The 20,166-nt window shown below is 41.9% G+C and overlaps 1 protein-coding gene across 7 annotated transcripts in view; it reads left to right on the top strand.

Annotated features, from left to right (window-relative positions):
• Nucleotides 1-20,166, top strand: part of DOCK4 (dedicator of cytokinesis 4) — a 520,558-nt gene that overhangs the window by 320,117 nt on the left and 180,275 nt on the right. For all 7 annotated transcript variants that reach the window (XM_051849661.2, XM_051849660.2, XM_017342765.3 and 4 more), the window contains 3 exons: nucleotides 10,642-10,766; nucleotides 11,937-12,099; nucleotides 19,886-19,992. In XM_051849661.2, the coding sequence (XP_051705621.1) occupies nucleotides 10,642-10,766; nucleotides 11,937-12,099; nucleotides 19,886-19,992 (395 nt within the window). The remainder of the gene's footprint in view (nucleotides 1-10,641; nucleotides 10,767-11,936; nucleotides 12,100-19,885; nucleotides 19,993-20,166) is intronic.

Here is a 20,166-nt window from a genome sequence, read left to right on the forward strand (position 1 = left end):
AAAAGAAAAAAACTTCATCCCACTGGGAAGCAAATTGATGGGCAAATCTAATATAAAAAACATTTTAGAGGTGAATGCGGCCAGCTGTTAGCATTCCTCAGCTTGGTCTCTGGGCAGTATCATTGAGAAATGGAAAAACATACAGCAAGATGACACTTTACTGGTTGAATAATTGTCTGGGATGTGCTGTACTCAAGCCACTTTGTCTGGCTTTAATGATGGAAATGAACTTTCTGTCTCTCGCCAGCACCACTTGTAAGGCAGGGTTCACGCTGTCCAGACACAAGTGTGCAGTGCAGAGGACTTGAGATTTTTTTTTTCAAGCACTTCCTTAATTCTCTCTTTTCTTTTGCTTCTTTGTCTCCTTAATCTTCCTAATTAGATGGAGGAAAAAGAGAGAGAGAAAGAGATCTTTATTTAAACAGCTGAAAACAACTTTAAAAATCATTGAAGTTTTCAAACTGGAAAACAGTTGTTTTGTTATTCATAAACGTATTTAATTCTCATCAGTGAGCTGAATTCTTCAACGAGAAATATATGTGAACATTTCTGATCCCATTGTTACACAGCCTGCAAGCATGATTTTCGCTTCATTTTCTAGACTTGCCCTTCAGAGTTGATTTGCATCTTTACAGTTCTGTTAGAGGGCAGGAAGGTGAAGCAGGTGCTTATGCTCAGAGGGCCAGCTTCACTGACACCACCTCTTGCCTCCCTGATACAGACAAAAACACACACAACCCCCTTTATAAGGGACTCTGGATGTAATCAATGTCTAACTCTTTTTGAAATGGAAAAACGCATGGAGACAGAAATTCTCCCCCTTGATCTTGCAGGCATAAGCAGACCTCTAGGTTGTTACCTGGGGTGAGGAAAGGATCTACCTGTGTACTTTTTCAAGTCATTTGGATCCATCTCTGGGCTAAGGCTCGGTGATTTATCACTTTATTTCTTAGGATATCTGGTTTCAAACCAATAAAGGTCATTTTCTTTTTATTTATTTATTTGAGAGGGCAGAGTTACAGACAGTGAGAGGGAGAGACAGAGAGAAAGGTCTTCCCTCCGTTGGTTCACTCCCCAAATGGCTGCAACAGCCAGAGATGTGTTGATCCAAAGCCAGGAGCCGGGAGCCTCCTCCAGTTCTCCCACACAGATACAGGGTTCCAAGCACTCGGGCTATCCCCCACTGCTTTCCCAGGCCATAGTAGAGAGCTGGATTGGAAGAGGAGCAGTAGGGACTCGAACCGGTGCCCAAATGGGTTGCCAGCGCTGCAGGCGAATATTAACCTACTGCACCATGGCACCAGTCCCAAAAGGTCATTTTCTAAGAACTTCATCGCTGCAACGTACAAGGCAAATAACATAGAGGGCAATTCCTCAGTCTGGTCTTTAGTCCATGAAGGAGAAAGCAGCAAAAGATTTTTAAACAGGTACTCTACAGAAGTATAATGTAAATCACCAATTTTTTTTTCTAGTAGCCTCTATAAAAATAAGAAAGAAGCAGTGAAATTAATTTTCACAATGTTATTTAACCCAGTGCATCAACAATATTAGCAATTCAACAGGGAATACATACAAAAAAATGAGTGAGTTATTGTACTCTCTGGTTTTCAGTCTTGGCCTTTGAGAGTGGTGAATGCTGTATGTTTAAAGTGTGTCTCTGCAGCCAAGTCATATTTTAAGCACTTAACTGCCACATGCAGCAGCCATTACTGTGCTGGACAGCCTGGCCCTAAATGTCTTAACAGACTGTTTGGGAAGCAAGGCCTGGACCATTGCTGAGTATCAGAAAAATTTAAGTTTCCATCCATCAGGTATTTTGGAGCAGAGCTGGCTGATGTGTCGGGGATGTCATGGAAGGTCTGAGTGCCCCCTTCACTCTCAGCTTTCATTCTTACCCTGAAGATTACGATTCTTTCTAGACAAAATTTTCCTCCTCTCCATCCTGCTATCCCTACTTCACTTTCTGCACCTGTGCCCCGTTCCCCTGGGACTTATCTGCACATATCACTGTGTTAGCCTGTCACTCTTTGTTAGGGAACCCATCGTGATGCCTTCCAGTGCATTTGCTTTTACTAGATCTTTGAAGCTCCTGACCCTAAAAATAATTAAGAATGATGGAGTGATAGGAGGAGGGAGGGGTTGAAATTTGAAAGCTTATTTTGATATTGATCTCAGTATTTATTTTGCAGGTCTTATTCAGGCAAAACACCTTTTTTGTCTGATCTTGGGCCATAGCTCAGAGAAGTCAAATTTCAATTTGGTAAAGTTGACTAGGTGATGATTTTCAGGGCTGGGATAAGAAGAATGGTAGATATGTTTGCTTCATATTTAAAAAAGTAAACAATTTCATTTTTAAAAGATACATTTTTTTTTGACAGGCAGAATGGACAGTGAGAGAGAGAGAGACAGAGAGAAAGATCTTCCTTTGCCGTTGGTTCACCCTCCAATGGCCGCCGCGGCTGGCGCGCTGCGGCCGGCGCACCGCGCTGATCCAATGGCAGGAGCCAGGAGCCAGGAGCCAGGTGCTTTTTCCTGGTCTCCCATGGGGTGCAGGGCCCAAGCACCTGGGCCATCCTCCACTGCACTCCCTGGCCACAGCAGAGAGCTGGCCTGGAAGAGGGGCAACCGGGACAGAATCCGGCGCCCCAACCGGGACTAGAACCCGGTTTGCCGGCGCCGCTAGGCGGAGGATTAGCCTAGTGAGCCGCGGCGCCGGCCCGATGCATATTATTCTTTACCACTTACTGATAGAAAAATTCCATCAACAGGTGGAATTGAACCAGAGATAATCTTTCTTTTGGAGAAAATACGTCCAGGCTAGTAAGATATGATTTGATTTTTCTTAAAAATATATTCAGGGCCTACATTGTGGCAGAGCAGGTGAAGCCACTACCGTCTGTGGTGCTGGCATCCCATATGGGTGTTGGTTCGGGTCCCGGCTGCTCCACTTTTGATCCAGCTCTCTGCTAATGTGCCTGGGAAGGAAACAGAGGATGGCTAAATACCTGGGCCCCTGCACCCACCTGGGAGACCCTGAAGAAGCCCCTGGCTCCAGGCTCCTGCCTTCAGACCAGCCCAGCTTCAGCCATTGAGGCCATTTGGGGAGTGAACCCGCAAATTTGTCTCTCTCTCTCACTCTCTATGTAATTCTACCTTTCAAATAAATAAATCTTTGAGGAAAAAACTATGTCCTGGGGGCCAGCATTGAGGATTAGCAAGTTAAGCTACTGTTTAGGATGCATCCTATATCAGAGCACCAGTTTGAGTCCTGGCTGCTTGGCTTCCTTTTTTTTTTTTTTTTTTTTAAGATTTTATTTATTTATTTATTTCACAGGTAGAGTTACAGACAGTGAGAGAGAGAGAGAGACAGAGAGAAAGGTCTTCCTTTTCCATTGGTTCACCCCACAAATGGCCGCCACGGCCAGAACTATGCCGATCCGAAGCCAGGAACCAGGTGCCTCCTCCTGGTCTCCCATGCAGGTGCAGGGCTCAAGCACTTGGGCCATCCTCCACTGCTTTCCCGGGCCACAGCAAGGAGCTGGCCTGGAAGAGGAGCAGCCAGGACTAGAACCCGGCGCCCATATGGGATGCTGGCACCACAGGCAGAGGATTAACCAAGTGAGCCACGGCGCCGGCCCCTGCTCTGCTTCTAATCCAGCTTTCTGCTAATGCATCCTAGGCAGCAGCAGTGATTACTTAAGTACTTGGACCCCCACCACATTAGGACACATGCGTGGAATTCCAAGCTCCAGACTTCAGCCTGGAGCCCAGCCCTAGCTCTTGCAGACTTTGGGAGAATGAACCAGTAGATGGAAGGTTCTCTCTCTCTCTCTCTCTCTCTCTCTCTCAAAATCTGAAAGCAACTGAAAACAGTAAACACTTTAATTTTAAAAATTGAGAACAGTAGAAAACAGAAAATATTAATGGGTTTTACTGAAGAGTGCTGTACAGGAGAGACCTGAAATATAATGTTAGTTAGTTTTTTAGCCCATGTACATAGACATTTTCCTTGTATGTGGTTTGCTTCAGTCTCCAGTTACCTGTGACTCTTGACCTGTCTTCCGCCTCCTTGATGGTGTCATGAAGTGATAGAAACTTGAATGTAGAAAGCACATTGTGTTAGTTTCCTGTAGTTTCTGCAACAGATGAGGTAGCTTCAAACAACACATCTATTGTATTACAGTTCCAGACATCAGCGACTGCACAAGTCTCACTGGGCTGAGATCAAGGTATCTGTATGGCTGCATTTCCTCTGATGGCTCTGGGAGACTCTCCCCTAGCCTTTTCCAGCACGTGAATGCTACTAATCCTTGCCTCATGGTCCCGCCTCATTCCAACTTCTGCTTCTCTTTCACATCCCCTTCTCTAACTCTGACCCTTCTGCTTCTCTCTTTTAAGGACTCTTAGGTTTATATTGGACCCTCTCCAATAATCCAAGAAAATCTCCCTATCTCAAGTTTTCATTTAATCACATCTACAAAATCCTTTGGGGCCATGTAAGGTAACATATTCATAGTTCCAGAAATTACTACCTGGACATCTTTATTATTTTTCCTGCCACATACATAAAGAACAGTTCAGCTAGCAATGTGTCTACTGCATGAATGTCTTCCACAGGGTCCCTAATGGTGGTTTTCTGGCTCATACTATAATATTTATAGTTACCAGGAACACATTGTCACATTGTCTCTCAAAATGACCTCTTCCCTGTTGGATCAATCTTCTTCAGATTTTATCCATTGTTTTGAATTTTTCTGCCTGGGAGTCAACATTTTTAAGTTCAATTAATTCTCTTGTCTTCCTCGTCCCTCCCAAGACCTTGCTCCATAATGTTTATGGTCTGCTTGATAGCATTTATATCTGAGATCTAAAAAGTGGTCTCTAGAACTGAATATGACCAATGCAGAAACAGCAAAGTCAAGGCTAATGATAAAGGCTGAATTGTACTAGCATATTTGACCACCATTCTCCTTTTGTTCATTTATATTTTCTCATGGGTAAAGTGGGTTTACTGATAGAATCTTGGACACAGATTTTCATCTCCACACATTACATACCTTGCTTGTAAAATGGAAATGATTGTGCCTTAGAAAATTGAGGCGAGGATTTAATGGGATGCTCTACCTAACACATAGCAAGACTCCGTACGAGTCTGACTGCTGCTGTCACTTTCTACTAGGACTTCTACTGCCATCATCATTAGTCATGCATGGTCACAAAAACCCATGTCTTTCACATGTTTTCTTTTGTTTTAAAACTAAATGACAGAACCTTTGTTTTCCAGATCCATAAAGGACAAGTTAAGTACAAGGGTTTACATGATGTGGTAATCACGCATCCTATGACTTCATCACAGGTTTGAGGAACTGAGTTTTTAGCTGTGGATGGAGACGTCTTGCCCACTTAGATCATGTCATTCGTTGACCCACTTAACTGCAGTTGCCGATGTCTTGGGGTTTGTTCCCACTGTGGTTGCCTTACCCTTATCTTGTCTACAAGGGTGTTTAGCCTTCACGTGCATAAAGGCTTCCCAGCCAGTGGGCCTGCTAAAGAAAGTGTCGTGCACGTGAGATTTATATAATAGCAAGTCTGAGAGGTGTGAGGTGTTAATAAACATTGTCAGGATGACAACTTTTCACCCTGATACTGTGACTTCATTCCATACTCACTTGATGCTTTCTCTCTTAATTACCCAAGATGCTTTCTTAACACCATTTGAGCTTATTAATTTTCTCCAGAGCAGGCCTCAAGTGTATTGATTTTAATTAGCACTTGTTTCAACTTCATCCTTCTGCATATTTTGGCAAACTGTGGCACCTTGCAGTATTGGAACAGAGCAAGCTGCAAAATTCCTGGGGAGAGGCATATGTAGAATGTCATCCTGCAGAAATACTCTTCATGTCGTGTGTTCTCTTTCCAAAGAAATCTTGTTTTAGTCTAACAGATTTGCAGAAGATAAAGGGGGTTACAGGGATAGTGACGGTTACAGAATAGAAAATTAAAGCATATGTAATAAGCTGTTTTAAATTGTGAATGTGTTGTTTTCCAGAAGGTTTTTTGTTTTTTTTTTTTTTTTTTTTTGGTGTGTGTGTCATGGAAACAGCCTAACATAACAAAAGAGTCTTGTTGCTCCTCCCACCTTTCCCATCCCTGCTTCTCTGTAGCCCACTCCCATTTTAATAACATAGAAGGGAGGCCCAGAAGTTTCTATTGCCATGAGACTAATGTCACACACAGTAGCAGCCGCAGAAAATTGCTAGGACATAGGCCTTCTTGTTTTTTAAAGTTTATAAACCTGTACAATTATAAAATTATTTTAATTAATATATTTATTTGAAGGACAGAGAGAGACAAGAGTAGTATCATTACATTTTTCTTTTTTGAAAGATTTTTATTTATTAATTTAAGAGGTAGAGTTACAGTGAGAGGGAGAGACAGAGTGAAAGGTCTTCCTTCCATTGGTTCACTCCCCAAATTGCCGCAATGGCCAGAGCTGTGCCGATCTGAAACCAGGAGACAGGTTCTTCCTGGTCTCCCATATGGGTGCAGGGGCCCAAGCACTTGGGCCATCTTCTACTGCTTTCCCAGGCCACAGCAGAGAGCTGGATTGGAAGAGGAGCAGCTGGGACTAGAACCTGCGCCCATGTAGCAGGTGGAGGATTAACCTGCTACACCAGGGCACGGCCTCTCATTGCATTTTTCTTTGGGTTTCCTTGATAATGAATTTCATGGCTTGTCACGCAGCCTTCATTTACTTCAGTTTCTTCCTTTGTACAATTTTAATTCAAGACTCTTGCTCATTTTTTAAAGATGAATTGTTTATCTTTTTCTTTTATTCTTTCTTTTTTTATTTATTGTTTATTTGAGAGGCAGGAAGTTAAAATCTAGAGTGGACCCCAGTTTGAATCCAGGTGCTCCTATATGGGTTGTAGGTGTTCCAAACAGTTTCTTAATCCCCAGGCCAAAAGCCTACTCCTCATCCTACTTATTCCATGACCCTGTAGCCTGTGGGCACATTAGAATTTCTTTTGTAAGGAAGAAATAAAAGAATTCAACTGGATTATAGTATAGAAAATTTTGACTCCTCTGTACCCTACATCTCCTCTCTATGTTTTATCCATAGCACTTAACACCTTTTAATATGATAAATATTGTGTTTATGAAAGACCTCCCCTTTCTGGAATCTAGACTCTGTGGGGAAAGGATTTTTTACTTTGTTCAATGCTGAATCTTCCAGGCCTGGAATAATAGTATCTGGCACCTGGTAGATGCTCAAGAAATATTTGTTGAACGAGTACATAGGAAAGAATTTTGTGCCACTGGCAGTGTATCTCCTGCCTTTCCTCCTTTGGGCATAGCCCACAGACAGGAGAACAAATTTCCCTTGTCTTTTCTCGACTTTTCTGTGGCTGTGACTTTCCAACAGATGAGAGAGGAAACCACCCTCCCAAGAACTACTCTTCATTTTGCAAGTCGGTTAATTCCTTTGGGTTTGGACAAGCTAATTACTCACTGAGAAATTCCCAAGGTAGAACACCAGAGGCAGAACTTCTCCTTATTCAGCATGTGCTTTATTGTCTCTTTGTAAGCAGTTACTTATTGTCACCTACTCCAAGAAGCAAAGGAATTTTCTGTTATTAACCAACATTTGCTCTCAAGTACCTTGACTGAGTGTCGTTTGTTTTTGTTTTTGTCTGTCAGATATATCAGTGGGAAAATAACTGCCAAAAATTTCCTCCCAGGCAAATGTTTGGCCTAGTGGTTCAGACACTGATCGGGACATCTAAATTACATGTGATAGGACCCGGGCTGAGTCCTGGATCCACTCCCCATTCCAGCGTCCTGCTACTGTGCATGCTAGGAGGCAGCACTGATGACTCAAGTAGTTAGTTGAGTCCCTGGCACCTACAGGGCAGACCTGGATTGAGTTCCTGGCTCCTGACTTCAGCCTAGCCCAGCCCCATCCATTGCAGGCATTTGGGGAGTGAATCAATGGATGAAAACTAACACACACACACACTCCCCCACCCCACTTGTCTCATAAATAAATAAGAATTTCCTCCCAAACCTCATGTTGAGCTCACATGTGTACAGACCACTGGTGTAACAGAGCCATTTTTCATTTGTTGAGGTTGGGTCTTCCAGAAGACAAAGTTTGAGTCTTCTCTGTATTCTATAATGGAATTAGAGTAAACATCAAAGGTGCACGTATGTGTGTGTGTGTGTGTGTCTGTTTGTGTATGAGAGAGAAAGAGTATATATAATTGTGTGTGTTTAATTGTTCATGTACTAAAAACTAGTATACAATCAGCCCTCCATATCCTCAGGTTATACATGCACAGATTCAATCAACTACAGATCAAAAATATTAGTGGACGGGGGTAGGATTGCCTCTGTCCTGACCACATACAGAGTTTTCTTCACATCATTATCCCCTAAATAATACACAATAATGTACATAGCATTTAAGTTATATCAGTTATTGTTAGTAATTTAGAGGTGATTCAAAGTATACAAGAATTATACTCTTGTAGGTTGTACCATTTTATTTATATAAGGCACTGGAGCATCCATGGATTTTGGTATGCACAGGTGGTCCTGGAATCAGTCACCCACAGATTCCATGAGATGGCTCTATAGTAATAGAATGAAATAGGTTATGAAGGATCTGGCAGTGTTATAAAATTTGCTGGGCCATGCTCTAAAAATTAAAAAATGAAATCAAAATAGTTAAAACGAAAACCTTTCAAAGGATATACATACAGTTGTTAAGATGTTGAAATATGCTGCTTTTCTCCTGGATTTCTCAGGTTCATTGCCTTCCTAACTTGGATTGTGTGACCTATAGGAGAGCACTAGAAATCCCTAAGGCAGCAACCTCAGTTTCAGTGGTTTCCAATAATGGATGCTTCCTGTGCTCTTTGTAGAAGGTGGCTAAGGGCCAGTGCTGTGAGTTAAGCCGCTGCCTGCAGTGCCGGCATCCTAAATTGGTGCCAGTTCGAGTCCCAGCTGCTCCTCTTACAATCCAGCTCTCTGCTAAGGCCTGGGAAAGCAGTAGAAGATGGCCCAAGTGCTTGGGCCCCTGCACCCACATAGGAGACCCAGAAGAAGCTCCTGGCTTCAGATCGGCACAGTTCCAGCCGTTGCAGCCAACTGGGGAGTGAACCAGTGGATGGAAGACCTCTCTTTCTCTGCCTCTCCTTCTCTCTCTATGTAACTCTGACCTTCAAATACATAAATAAATCTTTAAAAAAAAAAAAAAAAGAAGAAGAAGGTGCCTAAGATTTCATACTTTTCAGAGCTTATTCTGTTCCTGTGTCAGGGCCAATCCATGTTCTTGTCAGGCCATATTTGAATGAATACATCATCAAAGGTTGATTTGTATAGAGGAAGATGCTAGGCACATTGGTCTTGGTTCCCCTTCTTTCTCCCACCTTCTCCGCCCCGGTATGCATTTTGCACGGTAATTTCTATAAATCTCCCAATTATGGACATATTTACATGCTTATTTTTCCTTCTAGTGATTTGCTTTGTTATAGGGAGGATATTTTTATTAGAAAACACAGAGTAGTACTTCTGATTTTTCAGATGTTACAAAGGGATGTTATCTAGAAGCAATTTCAACCTTGCCACCTCAGCATTTACCTTCAACAGCTTTCAAGTAGCATTTCATTGACTTCTCAATTCCCTCTCCATTTACCACTTAATTCTTATAGGAGAGGTAAAAGCATGCTGTAGCGCATTTGCCTAATTTTGCTAGTTGCTATCAAATTTCTTTGCTTTTTGCTTGCCCTAAGAAATGGGTAAGATGGAAAAGTGTTGGTATATGATAAATCACCAACAGAAAAAAGTAAATGGTTTATGTGGCGTAGAATATGTCAGTTTGAATCTATGGCCTTTCCCATCTCCTTCTAAAACTTGATGGTATGAAATACGAAGTAGCATTTGTCTGTATGGCTGAATCATTAAACATCTGTGTTCATAAAGTACTAATCTGGATTCTTCCAGCAGTGAGATCATTTTGTCCATGAATTTTGGGAAGGATTTAAATTGTAATTGTACCCTTTACAGTCCTATCATTTTATTCCAGTTAGGTATTTCTTCTACTCCAAAGCTCTTTGACTATTAAGTATTAAGACTTGTGTTTTATTACCCTTGCCATCCTGTCACTTTGGGGTCACACCTCATAAATGAAAGGAGGGAAATACTGAAGAATGGTGAGACTTGACAGCACCTTCAGAGATGCACAGTTGTGCAGGGTTGCTAATTCAGATTAGCAGAGTCTTGCTTTTATTCTTGTGGACAGGCAGTTAGGCTAGGGCCCCTTTGCTAAACAGATAAATATGATATATTTGTACTTTTATATGTAAAATAATATTTAATAAAGAGATCAACACATAAAAAGCAAAAAGACCATAGTTCAGCAGGAATATAGGCAAGGGCTATAAACAGTATTCAAATGAAAAGATGCCTATTTCATTTATATGCCATAAATTTTAAAATAGTCACAAATTATTAGAACCATAGTAGTAAATCACTCTTAATTATAACAATATATTTTTAGAGCCAGCATGGTTTTCTTGAGAGACAACTATATTTCTTATTATATGTAACATGGTTTTAATTTTCCTTTTCTAATAGGTGAAATGAGGAACGACTTGTATATCACCATAGAGAGGGGAGAATTTGAGAAAGGAGGGAAGAGTGTGGCCAGAAATGTGGAAGTTACCATGTTCATTATAGACAGTAGTGGCCAGAATTTAAAGGTATGTTAATAATGGGTGCTTTTTTGGTAAAACAATTGTATTTGCTTCATCTTTAATGCTCTCAATTTCTGTCTCACAGTGTTTTCTGTTTTATTTTTCTTCTCCAACTCTAGTTTTTTTTTTTAATTCATTAAAATGCCTCTCAGAAAATTAAGTAGGAAGATAACAAATCTTTTACGTTTTGTTTAATTACTTGTATCAACAATTACCTTACAGCAGCTATTTTTTAAATGCGGTAATTTGCTATGCCATTTCATTTTTTCCCTTTCATCTACCATAGTATTATAGATGTACACTTTAACTCTGGCAAGCTTTTTAAACTATCATATTTTACCATATGTATTTTTTGGAGATGAACCCTCTTAAAATATATGTAAATCATATTCCATTTATTTTCTGTTTTATTATTTATTTATCTTTATTTGAAAGAGAGATCTTCCATCTACTGGTTCATTCCCACAAATACTTGTAACAGCCATGAGTGGGCCAAGCTGAAGCCAGGATCCCAGAACTCCATGTGGGTCTCCCACATGAGTGACAGGGACCCAAGTATCTGAGCTACCACCTGCTGCCTCCTTTGGTGCACATTAGCAGGAAGCTGGAATAGGAAACAGAGCTGGGAGTCAAGTTTGCCTCTCTGATACAGGATGGGGGCCACCCAAGTAGCATCATAACCTCTGCACCAAACCCCTTCCCTGCTATTTATTATCATTTTGACCAAAATGAGCCTAAAGATAGGCTATTAGTAATTCACGTGATGATATCAGATTCCTTCATGGAAGAAGTTCTTACGAGCCCCTTCTTGAGGTACAGTTGCCCTTTCTAACATGAGAGTTGGTCCAGAGCCTAGTGCATCATGCACTGAGGCATGGAACAGGCTTTTGACTGTAGCACGTTGGGCACTTTGTCTCACAGTTAACTCAGTGGGGCACAGGTTGTCCCTCTCCCATGTGTCTCCAGAGTCCACGCCTGGTGCAGTAAGTCCTGAGAGACCAGCATCAGAATGAAACACAGAACCTGATGGAAGCCAAAAGAGAGAAGCAGAAGCCCAGGGAGGTAGTTTCATAGCAGGCGCTATGTGGGGAACAGACACAGCTGAATGATTGTTCCGCTGCTTTCAAATGCAACTTTGAATAAAGCTGTCTTTAACCTGCATGTTTCCTTTGCTAGGATTTTATCTCCTTTGGCTCTGGAGAGCCTCCAGCCAGCGAGTACCACTCATTTGTGCTTTATCATAACAACAGTCCCAGGTGGGCTGAACTGCTGAAACTTCCCATTCCTGTGGATAAATTCAGGGGCGCACACATCCGCTTTGAGTTTCGGCATTGTTCTAGTAAGTGTTGGTGGGTTGGCCCGTGGCTTGGTTGTATTCTGTAGTACTGGCATAGTCTGCTCACTGAGCAGTGCTGATGATGTAGGCTGATTTGTCGAGTGCTTACAACAAGTGAACCTGCGGGAGGACCAAGAAGAAGCAAGTGGGATCCTGAGAGGTAAGTGTGTTCTCTTCTTGAAAGGCAATGACCTCCATGAAACAGGGAGGAAGGAAGAGAACAAATACATATGGGGAACCTGCAGGGTCTCCTGAAATTGATGACTCATAGAAAGTAGCATTGGCTGATTCCCAGATGTCAGTAATCCCTTTGCTCTCAACTTTAGGTTACCAACTTGCTGTCAGTGGATGTGTGATTGAGGAAGGATGCCCACTGCCAGCGCCTGTGAGCCAGTCTAATCCAGCTCTGGCACATCCCCAATTTTAATTTTTTTTAACTTTTATTTAATGAATATAGATTTCCAAAGTACACCTTATGGATTACATTGGCTCTCCCCCCCCAATGACTTCCCTCCCACCCGCAACCCTCCCCTTTCCCGCTCTCTCTCCCCTTCCATTCATATCAAGATTCATTTTCAATTTTCTTTATATATAGAAGATCAGTTTAGAATACATTAAGTAAAGATTTCAACAGTTTGCACCCACATAGAAACACAAAGTGAAAAATACTGTTTGAGTACTCGTTATAGCATTAAATCTCAATGTACAGCACATTAAGGTCAGAGATCCTACATGAGGAGTAAGTGCACAGTGACTCCTGTTGTTGACTTTACAAATTGACACTCCTGTTTATGGCATCAGTAATCTCCCTATGCTCCAGTCATGAGTTTCCAAGGCTATGGAAGCCTTTTGAGTTCACCTACTCTTATCTTATTTGGACAAGGTCATAGTCAAAGTGGAAGTTCTCTCCTCCCTTCAGAGAAAGGTACCTCCTTCTTTGAAGACCTGTTCTTTCCACTGGGATCTCACTCACAGAGATCTTTCATTTAGGTTTTTTTTGTTTTGTTTTGTTTTCTTTTCTTTTGCCAGAGTGTCTTGGCTTTCCATGCCTGAAATACTCTCATGGGCTTTTCAGCCAGATCCGAATGCCTTTAGGGCTGATTCTGAGGCCAGAGTGCTGTTTAGGACATCCGCCATTCTATGAGTCTGCTGTGTATCTTGCTTCCCGTGTTGGATCGCTCTCCCCTTTATTTATTCTATCAGTTAGTATTAGCAGGCACTAGACTTGTTTATGTGATCCCTTTGACTCTTAGTCCTTTCATTATGATCAATTGTGAACAGAAATTGATCACTTGGACTAGTGAGATGTCATTGGTACATGCCACTTTGATATCCCCAATTTTAATTAATATTTATTTTTATTTTGAAAAGGAGAGAAAGACAGGCAAACAGGAATTTCCAATCTGCTGACTTACTCCCTAAAGTGACCACAATAACCAGGGTTGGGCCAGAATGAACCAGGAAGCTGGGAACTCAATCCAGGTTGTCACGTGCATGGCAGGAGCCCAACTACTTGAGTTATCTCACCTGCTGCCTTCCAGGGTACGCATTAGCAGGCAGCTGGAATTGGAAGCAGAGCTGGAACTCCAACCCAGGAACTCCAACACGGGATGCACGTGTCCCAACTGGCATATTAGCTGTTATATCAAGTGACTGCCCTTATTTTTATGTGTTTTAAAGCCATGAGACTGGATGAGATTCCTAGGCAGTAAATTTACTAAACAGTAAAGGAAAGGCCAAAGATTTGGGTATCTAGGGTTACTCCCACATTTAAGCTGGGAGAATGAGAAAGAGCCACTAAGTGATATTAAGAAGGAATAGACAGTAGGTTAGAGAATCAAGGAAAAATTCAATTCAAGAGGTGAAATGACAGGTAAATAATATGAGGACAGAAAAAATATTCTGTCTGACATCATGGAAGTCATTGAGCCCAATATGTGGTTTTATGGTGACGAATGTGAGTTCAGGAGTAAGACCAAGAGAAGGAAGGGAAAGTAGTAAGCATAGCCAAAGTTTTTGAGAAGCTTTGCTGTAACAAATACAAGAGCAGTGGTAATGGATAGGAAGACTTTAAATAATTGAAATGTCAGTTCTTCTTAACTAGATCTATAAATTCAACACAATTCCAGTAAAAATCTCAGCAAAATATTTTGTGGATGTTGAAAAATCCTAGGACTGGTCCTGTGGTGCAGTAGGTTAAGCTGCTGCCTCTGGTACCAGCATCCCATATGGGCGCCATCTCAAGTTCCATCTGCTCCACTTCTGATCCAGCTCCTTGCTAATGTGCCTGGAAAAGCAGAAGATGACCCAAGTGTTTGGGCCCCTGCCACCCAAACGGGAGACCCAAAAGAAGCTTCTGGTTCCTGGCTTTGGCCTGACCCAGTCAGCCCGGGCCATTGGAACCATTTGGAGAGTGAACCAACAGATGGAAAATATCTCTCTCTCTCTCTCTCTCTCTGTTTCTCCTCTCTGTAACTCTGCCTTTCAAATAAATAAATAAATCTTTTTTAAAAAAATATTAATGTTTATGTGGAAAAACAAAAGCATAATATTAAAGGAGAAGAACAAAGTTGGAGGACTGACTGACATTACCTGACTTCAAGACTTATTTGTAGCTACAGTGGTCAAGGCAGTAGTTTATTGCAAAAGAATAGACAAAATCAGTGGGACAAAATAGAGAGCCCAGATAAAGACTCTCATAAAGTAAGATGATCTTTGACAAAAAAAAAAAAAAAAAACTAAGGCAAAACAATAGAGAGAGATAATCTTTTCAACAAATGATGCTAAAGCAAATGGACATTCACTTGCAAAAAATTAAGATAGGTATATCCTTACATCCAAATTCACTTAAAATGGATCAGAGACCCAAATGCACAACACAAAACTCTTAAACATCCAGAATGTAACATAAGACAAAATGTAAATGACCTTGGGTTAATGAGTTTATAGATACAATAGCAAAGACATGATCTATGAAAGAATAACTTAATTTTATTAAAATCAAAAATTTTCAAGTCTTTGAAAGTCACTGTTAAGGAAAAGATAAGCCACAGATTGGTAGAAAATATTGCAGAAAACATATTTGATAAAAGATTTTTATTCAAAATACACAGAGTTCCTAAAATTCAATAAGTTTCTCTGTCTCTCCCTCTCTGTCACTCAGCCTTTCAAATAAATATAATAAATCTTTGAAAAAAATGTGTTAATTTACTAATAAGAAAATGAACAACGCAACTAAAATATGAGGCAGTTGTTTGGTGCAGTGGTTCCCATACCGTTTGGGAGGTCAGCATCCCATAGTGGAGTGCCTAGCCACCTGCATGCTGGAAGGCAGCAGGTAAAGATTCAAGTGCTTGAGTCCCTGCCTGGTTTGACTTCCTGGCTCTTGGCTTCAACCTGACCCAGCCCCAACTGTTGAAGGTATGTGAGGAGTAAACCAGCAGATGGAAAATCTCTATCTGTCTCTCTGCCTTTCAATTAAAGTTAAAAAATAAATTTAAAAAAATTTTAAGATTGATTTATTTGAGAGGTGGAATTACAGAGAGAGGAGAGACAAAGAAAGAGAGAGAGAGAGAGATCTTCCATCTACAGGCTTACTCCCCAAATAGGTGTAGCAGCCAGGCTGGGCCAGGCTGAAGCCAGGAGCCTGGAACTTCATCTGGTTTTCCCATGTGGATGCGTGGGCCCAAGGTCTTGAGCCATCCTATACTGCTTTTCCAGACACATAGCAGGGAGCTGGATTGGAAGTAGAGCAGCTAGAACTTGAACCAGCAGCCATATGAGATGATGGTGTTACAGGCTGCAGCTTTAACCCACTGAGCTATATCTTAACAGATACCTTACTAAAGAAAATATACCAGAACAGTTGTGTAGTGTAATGGTTAGGACATCATTTGGAACACCTGCATCCCATATTAGAATTCCTGGATTCAAGTCCTGTCCCTATTCCTGATAATGCACACCCTGGGAGACAGCAGATGACGGCTGAAATACTTGGGTCACTACCATCCACGTGGGGGACCCAGATTCCTTGGTTTCAGTCTAGCCCAGCCATAGCTGTTGCAAGTATTTGTGGAGTGAATCTGCAGTTGGGGGATTTCACTCTCTCTGTCTTTCAAATAAATAAATACATTTTTAAAAAGAAGATGTACAAATGTCAGAAAAACAGGAAAAGATGCTCTACATCACATATTACATATCATCAGCAAACTGCTAATTAAAGGAACAGTGAGGTACCACCCACACCTATTAGAATGTCCAAAGCCAAGAGAACTGACAACACCAAATGCTGGTGAGAATACGGAACAACAGGAATTCTCAGGCATTGCCGGGGAAAATACAAAATGGCAAAGCCAGTTTAGAAGGCAGTGTGGCGGTCTCTTGCCAAACTAAATATACACTTACACAGTATAACAATCAGGCTCCTTGATATCACATCCACACAAAAACTGTGGTGCATCTTTTGGACTATTATTCAGTACTAAAATGAAATGAACCCTCAAGACATAAAAAGGCCTGGAAAAGTCTTCAATTCATATTACAGAGTAAAAGAAACCTGTGTGGAAAGGCAACAGACTGTGTGACTCCAACTCCGTGGTGATCTACAAAAGGCAAAGTTAGGGAGAATAGAAAATTCAGTGATTGCCAATGTTTGAGGAAGGGAGAGATGAGTAGGCAAGTAACAGGAGTTTAAGGGCAGTGAAACTACTCTGAATGAAACTATAGTGATGGATCCATTATACTTGTCCAAAACCATAGATACACAACACCAAGAATGAATCCTGATGTCACTGTGGACTCTGATACTGATGTGTTAATGTAGGTTCAGCACTTAGAACAAATGTGCTACCCTGCTGGGGGATGTCAGCAGTGGAGGAAGCTGTATATGTGTGGAGGCAGGGAAATCTCTGTACCTTCTTATCAATTTTGTGAACCTAAATCTGCTTTAAAAAATAGACTATTGTAAAAGGAGGTCTGTGAATGGGGACATGGGATAGAAACCTTGGGTTATGCGAGTTGTTTTAATATGGAGCTTTTAGGATGTGGTTATTTGGCAGAGATGATTCAGCAGGGATGGAAGGGTCATTGTAGGAGAAAGCAGGGGCAGCAGTAGGAATAGGGTCCTGGAGGGTGAGTTATGGAACCCTAGCCTTCACCGGGATCTTGGATACTTGAGAGTAGTTCCAGGGGGGACAAGTACAGGTGGGTTGTGATCTTACCTTGTGGAGGGAAAGTGAGTTGACTAAGTAAATGCAAGAAGGTTTCCCTCACTAAGGACCTCTCTGTGGTTAGTGTGTATGAAATCAGTTTGGGACAGCATAACCTGCAAGTTACAGTAGAAGTATAGAGGTGTGAGGGACTGAAAGAAGTGATTGGAATGATGGACCAAGAAAATGGGGGTAAGACAGGAGGGGGGAAGGAGGGAAGAGTCTGTGAATTGGAGGACCCAGAAAGCTGGCTTATTGGAGTCACAGTACTAGAAAATGAATTAGAAAGTTAAAAGTAGAATCCGTACACTTAGAAGTTTTTATTAGCAAAAGGGGGCCATACTGTGTGAAATGTGACCATCCATTCATTGGACTAGTCCTAAGCTAATGGTCATGTCCTTTAAAGTTTGTTTAGTGTTTATTTTTATTTTACAATTGAAGGGACATCTGAATAAACTATTGCTTGTTTTTATCTTTGCTAATTTTGTCCATTATGGAATTTTTATTCTTTTTTATCTTTCTGAATTGAATATCACAGACCACACCAAAAAAGATAGTCAACTAAACTTAGGGAATTGTACCTAAATAAGTTTCCACATCTGAATCCTAAGTTCCAGATCGTTCATGTGGGAACTCTTACCAGGGATGTTTGTTGTGGTTTTGGCTTAACTTTGAGAAAAAAAAAAATCAGTGTTCTTCTAGTTTCTCTCTGGGGTGGAGATTAATGATTTTAAAAGAGAGTCCTTTGATGTAATCACATTTTGGAGGTTGTTCTCTTGCTTGGAGCTCATTCATGCCAGGCAAAAATCACTATTCTCTGCGTGAGCCCCCACTTCTCTGTGGCTAAAGGACAGAAGCAATGATAAAGGGATGATTTCTGATCTTCAAGACTGCATATCTAACTATAGCTTGCATCCTACTGTATCCCAAAGGTGAACTTTTTTCAAGTGTGAGACTCCTGTTCCATACTTGTGTGGCTAAGAATAACTATCCAGCCCAGAATAGTCTAGCAACCCTGGAGAACCTCGCCTTGCACATCTGTGTACAAGGACAGTCAGGTTGAACAAAAATCTGTTAGTGCTTTCTCCATGCTTTGAGAAACGCAGCTTGGTGGGAAGGACCAGACGGTATTTCAGAGAGCTTGAGCAAGTTGCCTGACACCCATGATCTCAGCTTCCTCATTTATAAATGCTTACTAGGACCCTTCTCAAGTCTAGTCAGTGTAATTTTTAATTCAGCATCTGAAAGCCTCATTTCCGCCTTCCAGAGTGCTATGACAGGAAGCCCTTATTAGACTATAGATTGCACTCATGCAGCCTGCCTGGCTTACACTCTAAAGGCAGCATCCACAGGGCACAGTCTCTCCCATGTGCAGACATAGAGACAGAAATTCTGTCCTGGACCAAAGTAAAGCTGAAAGATTCCCTTTCTATGGGTAGCAAATTGAATCTCATGTTTTCATTTAGCATGTATTTATTGAAACCTCACTGTGTTCCTGGCACTCTTTGAGATGATAAGTTAAAGCCAACAAGAATCCCACCTTCAGTGGTGCTTATGTTCAAGAGTAAGACGTGAGACAGGAGAAGAAAAAGGCAATCCATAGATTTTTTTTTTATTTATTTATTTTTATTTTTTGACAGGCAGAGTGGACAGTGAGAGAGAGAGAGAGAGGGAAAGGTCTTCCTTTGCCGTTGGTTCACCCCACAATGGCCACAGCAGCTAGCGCACTGCGGCCGGCGCACCGCACTGATCCGATGGCAGGAGCCAGGTACTTATCCTGGTCTCCCATGGGGTGCAGGGCCCAAGCACTTGGGCCATCCTCCACTGTACTCCCTGGCCACAGCAGAGAGCTGGCCTGGAAGAGGGGCAACCGGGACTAGAACCCGGTGTGCTGGCGCCGCAAGGCGGAGGATTAGCCTAGTGAGCCGCAGCGCCGGCCAGATTTTTTTAAAAAACATAACTTTGGGGCCAGTGCCATGGCTCACTAGACTAATCCTCCACCTGTGGCACCGGAACCCCAGGTTCTAGTCCCGGTCCAGGCGCCGGATTCTGTGCTGGTTGCTCCTCTTCCAGTCCAGCTCTTTGCTGCGGCCCAGGAAGGCAGTGGAGGATGGCCCAAGTGCTTGGGCCCCTGCACCCGCATGGGAGACCAGGAGAAGCACCTGGCTCCTGCCATTGGCTCCTGGCTTTGGATCGGTGCAGCGCACCAGCCATATCAGCCATTTGAGGGGGTGAACCAATGGAAGGAAGACCTTTCTCTCTGTCTTTCTCTCTCTCACTTTCTAACTCCGCCTGTCAAAAAAAAAAAAAAAAAAACACTTTGGATACTGAGTCCCAAGAAGAGAATTAGACAAGCCTTGCAAGCCTTTTAACTGGAAGATCAGGGAGCAGGAATCTAGGGTTTAAGGGTGACTTCCTTACATCCATGTCCTCTCACTGAAACTGCTCTCAGTTGTGCAGAGGGACCTGTGGTGGGAGTTGTAGTTCTTCACGCCCATGCTTGTTGGCAGTCTGTATTTCTGACAATAGGGGTCTAAACATGCACTTCAGGAACCAAGTGATTTCTTTCTTTCTTTCCACAGCCAAGGAGAAAGGAGAAAAGAAGTTGTTTGGTTTCTCTTTTGTCCCCCTGATGCAGGAAGATGGCAGGACTCTTCCAGACGGCACCCATGAGCTCATTGTGCACAAGGTACCGTCAGTCTAATGTTGGTGACGGGTGTGAAAACCAGGGCATGGTATCAACCCATTTCATTGTTATCACTTTGGGAGACAAAAAGTGAAAAGAATGCTCTTTTGTAAGATTGCTGGGGAAAAATGTCTTTTCGAAAAGTATCATTTCTGTATTCTGTGACATTTCTAAAAA

This window comes from Oryctolagus cuniculus, chromosome 3 (assembly GCF_964237555.1).
Source record: "Oryctolagus cuniculus chromosome 3, mOryCun1.1, whole genome shotgun sequence".
Lineage (NCBI taxonomy): Eukaryota > Metazoa > Chordata > Mammalia > Lagomorpha > Leporidae > Oryctolagus > Oryctolagus cuniculus.